At 44.2% G+C, this 6,452-nt stretch overlaps 1 protein-coding gene across 1 annotated transcript; it reads right to left on the bottom strand.

The window, feature by feature from the left end:
- Positions 1-952: 952 nt before the first annotated feature.
- Positions 953-6,118, bottom strand: LOC114580583 (kinesin-like protein KIN-5A). The gene is made up of 5 exons (XM_028698563.1): positions 5,834-6,118; positions 5,579-5,740; positions 5,394-5,501; positions 5,147-5,305; positions 953-5,054 (listed from the first exon to the last, which is right to left on the bottom strand). Exons 1-5 carry the CDS (start codon positions 5,900-5,902, stop codon positions 4,869-4,871), a joined length of 684 nt encoding a protein of 227 aa, XP_028554396.1. The 5' UTR covers positions 5,903-6,118; the 3' UTR covers positions 953-4,868.
- Between the last annotated feature and the right edge of the window lie 334 nt (positions 6,119-6,452).

Here is a 6,452-nt window from a genome sequence, read left to right as displayed (position 1 = left end):
ATCGGAGAGGAGATTTTGAAGAGGGATTGGGACAGGGCAGAGCAAGGGAAGATCGGGATACGTGGGGGGGTCCAGGCACATGGGAGAGGGGAAACTATGGAGGATTAAGGGGGAATGGCGGGGATCGGAAGGTGAGGAAATTGAAAATGCCCATTTTTGAAGGGGAGGATGCCTATGGGTGGATCTACAAAGTGGAGAGGTACTTCGCTGTTAACGGCTTGACGGAGGAGGAGAAGTTATCAGCAGCGGGCTTGTGTCTGGAAGGGAATGCACTCTCTTGGTACCAGTGGAGAGATCAGAGATGACCTATCCGGAGATGAGAAGAATTCAAGGATAGTTTGATAGAGCGTTTCCAAATCGACCGATGAGGAGACTTCTACGAGCAGTTATTTTCTCTGGTGCAGGAGGGGTCTGTGGCGGACTACCGAGAGAGATTTGAGCATCTGGCCAGCAGGGTTGAGTGCTTGTCCGATACTATGCTGGAGGGGAACTTCATGAAGGGATTAAAGGCAGAGGTTAGAGCAGCGGTGAATGTCCTGATGCCCAGGGACCTGGGGGAGGCCATGAAGCTTGCACAATTGGTTGAAAATCAAAAGAATCTGGAGAAGGGAGCTAGGAATAGCAACTCATGCGGCACTTACAGGTGGACGACTACCCACCTAGCCCTAAAGGAGCATCCAGAGGAGGGATGAAAGAAGTTCCAAAGGAAAAAGCAATAGGAGGAAATGGGGGGCAGTTCAATAAGCTTACTAAGAAGGAAATGCAAGAGAAGAGAGCAAAGGGGCTGTGTTTCCGTTGCGATGAAAAATACATGCTTGGGTATAAGTGTAAGGATCGAACTCTTCAAGTTCTCCTCGTTTGTGAAGACGAGAAAGACGAAGAGGGAGGGGGAAGCGATTTTGAGGTGGAGGAAAAAATGTATCTAGATGTGGCAGAAGTCTCTCTCAACTCCGTAGTGGGATTCACTCTGAGTCACACTATGAAGGTGAAGGGAGAGATAGCTGACCGTGGAGTCGTGGTGTTGATTGATAGTGGGGCAACCCACAATTTCATTTCCACCCAGATTGTGGAGCTGCTGGGGATGAAGTTAGTAGATACTGGAGGCTATGGGGTGATGATGGGCACGAGGAAGGTAGAAATGGGAAGAGGAGTCTGTAGGTTGGTGGTGCTGAAGATCCAAAGGCATACAAGTGAAGGAAGACTTTCTTCCCCTAGAATTAGGGAGTATGGATGTCATCCTAGGGATGAAGTTGTTGCAGACATTGGGGGAAACCAAGGTCAATTGGGGCACTCTGCGGATGGAGTTGATGAAGGGAGGAAGGAAGAGGGTGATTCAAGGTGATGCAGGGCTGAGCAAGGCATGGGTTTCTCTTAAATCCCTAATCAAGACAATTTAAGAGGAGAGGGAAGGCTATTGGTGGAATTACACATATTAGAGGGAGTGAGTGTGGAGGAAGGGGGAGACATACCCCTCTCTATGCAGCCTTTGATCCAGGAATTCGAGGAGGTTTTTCAACCACCTCTAGGGTTGCCACCACTCAGGGAGCAGGAGCATGCCATCACATTAAGAGAGTGAGTGTCACCTGTCAGCGTACGACCTTACCGTTACCCTCAGTTTCAGAAGGATGAAATAGAAAAGTTGTTCAGAGAAATGCTGGAAGCAGGGATCATCAGGCCCAGCACTAGCCCGTTCTCTAGTCTTGTTCTATTGGTGAAGAAAAAGGATGGCAGCTGATGTTTCTGTGTAGACTACTGCACACTCAACAAGAAAATTGTACCTGATAAGTTTCCCATATCAGTGATTGATGAGCTTCTGGATGAGTTGAGTGGAACAGTGGTTTTCAGCAAGATCGACTTGAAATCAGGATATCACCATACACGAATGAAGAAAGAAGATGTGCCCAAGACCGCCTTTAGAACTCATGAGGGCCACTATGACTTCCTAGTGATGCCCTTTGGCCTCACCAATGCCCTAGCCAAGTTCCATGCACTCATGAATAAGATCTTCAAACAATATCTCAGGCGATTTGTGTTGGTATTCTTCGATGACATCTTAGTATATAGCAGAACAGAGGAGGAGCATTGGGGACACTTAAAGAAGGTGTTAGAGGTTCTCCAAGAGCACCAGTTGAAGGCCAACTTAAAAAAGTGCTGCTTCACGCAAGCTAGTGTGGAATACTTGGGGCATGTGGTATTCAAGGAAGGGGTAGCAGCAGATCAGTCCAAGGTTGAGGTCATGCTTAAGTGGCCACTACCAAAAAATCTAAAGGAGTTGAGGGGATTCCTAGGGCTTATAGGGTACTACAGAAGATTTGTGAAGGGATACAGCACTATAGCTTGGCCACTCATTGAGCAGTTGAAGAAACATGGGTTCTATGGGGGGAGGCAGCTACGACATCATTCGAGAAGTTGAAGAAAGCTATGACCACAGTTCGGTCTTAGCTTTGCCGGATTTTACTCAGGCCTTTATAATAGAGACAAATGCATCGGGATACGGACTAGGAGCAGTGCTGATGCAGAGTCACAGGACCATTGCATATTTCAGTCAAGTGTTGACTGCCAAAGCCCGGCTGAAATCTGTCTATGAGAGGGAGTTGATGGCAATGGTTTTGGCCATCCAAAAGTGGCGCCCTTACTTACTCGGAAGACATTTCATAGTCAGGACTGACCAACGGAGCCTGAAATATTTTGTTGGAGCAGCGCATGGTGACAGAGGAGCATCAGAGGTGGCTATCCAAACTGTTCGGATATGATTTTGAGATTCAATATAGGACAGGGGTAGAAAACAAGGCAGTATATGCCTTGTCCAGGTGCATGGGGGAGTTGCAAACACTGGCTGTATCAGTCCAAATGATGCTAGATTGGGATGCCATAAAGGAGGAAAGTGCTAGGAATGAGGAACTAAGCAAGATCAGGGCTGACTTACTAAAGGGAGAGGGCAGTCATCCAGGATACTCGTTGGAGGGGGAGAGATTGCTGCACCAGGGGAGGTTTGTGTTACTCAGAACGTCAACACACATCCCACAATTGCTACATGAGTTCCATGGAACTGCAGTGGGAGGTCATTCAGGAGTGTTAAAGACCTACAGGAGACTAGCGACAGAGCTGTACTGGAAAGGTATGCATAGGGATATGGAAGAGATGGTATCCAGGTGCGAGGTGTGCCAAAGGAATAAGTATCTAGCTATGTCACCAGGGGTTTACTGCAGCCATTGACGTTACCAGGATGAGTCTGGGAGGAGATATCTATGGACTTCATTGATGGGCTACCCCGCTCTGAGGGATTCACTGTGATTTTGGTGGTAGTGGATAGATTGAGCAAATATGCTCACTTTATTCCTCTACGCCATCCATACACTGCGGTGACAGTAGCGTCAGATTTCATCAGGGAGATAGTCAGATTACACGGAGTGCCAGAGGCGATAGTATCAGACAGGGATAAAGTGCTCCTCAGCCATTTCTAGAAAGAATTGTTCAGACTGCAGGGGACTGTGCTGAAAAGGAGTAGTGCTTACCACCCACAGACGGATGGTCAAACAGAAGTAGTCAACCGGAGCCTGGAAACTTATCTGAGATGCTTCGCATCAGAGACACCCAAGCTATGGGCTAAATGGCTATCATGGGCCGAGTAATGGTACAACACATCTTTTCATTCAGCCTCTCAGATGACCTCATTTAAGGTGTTGTAAGGAAGAGATCCGCCCCACTTGGTGCATTTTGGGAGTAGTAGGACGCCCGTTTCTTCAGTGGAGTATTTGGAGGAAAGGGATAAGACACTAGAAGAGTTAAAAAGACATCTGTTGAGTGCTCAACAGATTATGAAGAAACAAGCTGATGGGCATCGGAAGGATATTCAGTTTGAAGTGGGCGAGAAGGTATTTTTGAAACTCCGTCCATATCGACAGAAAACGGTCGTCAGCTGGAGGAATGAGAAGCTTGCTCCAAGGTACTTCGGGCCTTATGAAGTGTTGGCGAAAATTGGAGTCGTGGCATATCGTTTGAAGCTACAACCTACGGCGACGATCCACCCCGTTTTCCATGTATCCCAGCTGAGGAGAGCCATTGGGGATTATGCTACCAGTTCGGAGTTACCATGAACATTAACTGAGGAGATGGAGATGATACTGGAACCTTTGGAGCTCATGGAGGTTCGTCAGAAAGCAGATGGAGCTACAGAAGTCCTGATCAAATGGAAGAACCTCCCTGACTATGAGGCCACGTGGGAGCCATACGAGCGGATGAAACGACAATTTCCTGACTTCCACCTTGAGGACAAGGTGGTTCTTTGGGAGGGCGGTAATGTTAGATTGGTCCTCTATGGACCGGTCCAGCCGGCCCAAACCCGTTTGGACTGGCTCGGTTCGTTTACACCAGGAGGAGGCCGGCGGAAGCCATGGGGGAGCAAGGGTGGGGTCCACTTGAATTTCAAATTCAATCTTGGAGCCAAAAGAGGGGGAAACTAGGGCAATTAGGTCCTTTTGTATTAATTTTGAATTGTATGCATTAAGTAGGGAGAAAAGGCTAGGGCTTGGGGGGGTGAAATTTTGTGAGAGTTCTCTTGTTTTTCTTTGGTGGCTAGGGCTCTAGAACGAATTCTAGAGATTGGGGGAGTGCGATCCTCCTCTCGAATAGAGGATCCTTGTATCTTTGCTCTTTTTCTTGCATCTACTAGTAAAATACAAGTCGTTTCTCCAATTTTCTCTCAGATTTTCCCTGTTTTTTCCACTCTTTTGCTGTTTTTCCTGCTGTGAACAGCCGTTTGCATTGAGATTTGCTGTAGAAGTGAATAGGAAATACTTGAAATCAAGTATTTCCTATCACAAACCACCTACTCAAGCACCGTTATGTGGATCGATTGAGGATGGCGCTTATAAGAACACTACAGTAATGCACCAATGATGATAGTTTCCCGTGTACAAAATTGCAGAAACAATTCGATGAATGATGGAACTAGAATGTACTATCTGTACCAGTTTTTTCTTCCGAGCATTTGAACTTGCCAACATCTCCGCCACCTTCCCTAGCAATTGCTCTTCTTCATTAGCAGCACACTCCTGCAAGAATATCTTGACTTAGGAAATATTGCAAAGGAAATCATATTTTAAGCTAGAGTAAAGCCAAATAGTTGAGAAATGCTGAGAATCACCTTAAGCTTCCTCTCGAGTTCGCTTAATTGTTGGTTTTGTGCAGTCTGTGTTTCTTCCATAATTTTGTTCAACATAGATACATGAACATCTAAAGTATGGAAGAAGGTTGTAGTTGTATTTGAAATGGAGCGTGTTGCCTCCACAGTTCTTTGGTTTCCCTGGTTTGGTTTCCACAAAGATTAGTTGTGAGCATAAGTTCGGCTAATAAAATAGAACAAGTTTTGCATGTTCATAACAACCACCAACCTCTCTTTGCAGTTTTGCAAATGTATTCAATTTAACCTCTTGATTAGAGAGGCTACTTTCAAGCTCTTTCAGCAAATTCTCTGCCTCCCAAGCAATACTTTTCAGGCACTATTAAAAAAGGAACTAATCAAACCTAGGGAAGCAGTTTTTGAGCAGAAATTTGCGAGAATGTAAGTAAAACTAACTTCATCTAGAGAAGAAGAATTTGTTAACATTTGTGAGTACAACTTCCCCAAAGTTACTCGAGAATTTTGATCTATTTCTCCTGCCAAACCATCCATTGTTGCTATTCCTGAGCCATACAGAGCTTTCAGTTTTTCTACCCATGCTATAAGTTCTGTAGCAGCCTGGGTATGAAGTCAATATATAAGTAGATTTTCAAATATATAAGGTATAAATGATAACTTCTGCCTCTCCAGACAATTTCCATAATTTGTTACCATAGCCTTCGTTGAAACAAATGATTGCATGCCTTCCTCTATTTTTTTTAGTTGATTCTCTTGCTGCATCGCAGAAGTTAAGACAACTTTATGTAAATTTTGCAGTTGTTGAGTCAATTGTGATTGGAACTTCTGGACAGTAATTTTATTCCTCTCTTCTATCTTATCTTTGTTATCTGAAAATGACCATATTTGAAGATATCAGTATAAAATGTTCTCTTCCATCGTTCTGAATGAGCAACAAAAACTATTTTAACCACTTTGATACTTATCTACTAACCAATTTTGCAGCACAATCCAGAAATATCTGCAGCAGCATGCTCTAGCTCTAATCGAAGAGCACGGGCATGTTCAACAAGCCCTTTTTCTGGAAGGTATGAAACAAATAATAGATCATCTAAAAATTTAAATGAGAAATATTGCACTCGCATAGCATTAGAATTCTGGAGTATGTAACTTATCAAACAAAAAAGAAAAAGGAGTTTCTTAATATGCAGCATTATTTTCCTTATCTTAACTATTTCTGAATGTGTTTTATAAATTTTTTTCATCTATCCATTTTTATTACGAGATGCTTATGATATTAACTTTATTTATACCAATCTGAAATTACAATTTC

This window comes from Dendrobium catenatum, unplaced genomic scaffold (assembly GCF_001605985.2).
Source record: "Dendrobium catenatum unplaced genomic scaffold, ASM160598v2 fragScaff_scaffold_1105, whole genome shotgun sequence".
Classification (NCBI taxonomy): domain Eukaryota; kingdom Viridiplantae; phylum Streptophyta; class Magnoliopsida; order Asparagales; family Orchidaceae; genus Dendrobium; species Dendrobium catenatum.
The sequence above is the reverse complement of the archived record's forward strand: the minus strand, read 5'-3'. Positions and strand labels throughout refer to the sequence as shown.

Excerpts from the sequence above, each read along its gene's own strand:
- LOC114580583 (XM_028698563.1), bottom strand. The coding sequence starts at position 5,902 with ATGCAGCAAGAGAATCAACTAAAAAAAATAGAGGAAGGCATGCAATCA. Across the intron at positions 5,502-5,578 it reads ATTCTTCTTCTCTAGATGAA|TGCCTGAAAAGTATTGCTTG; the intron begins GTTAGTTTTACT and ends CTTTTTTAATAG. Across the intron at positions 5,306-5,393 it reads TTGCAAAACTGCAAAGAGAG|GGAAACCAAAGAACTGTGGA; the intron begins GTTGGTGGTTGT and ends AAACCAAACCAG.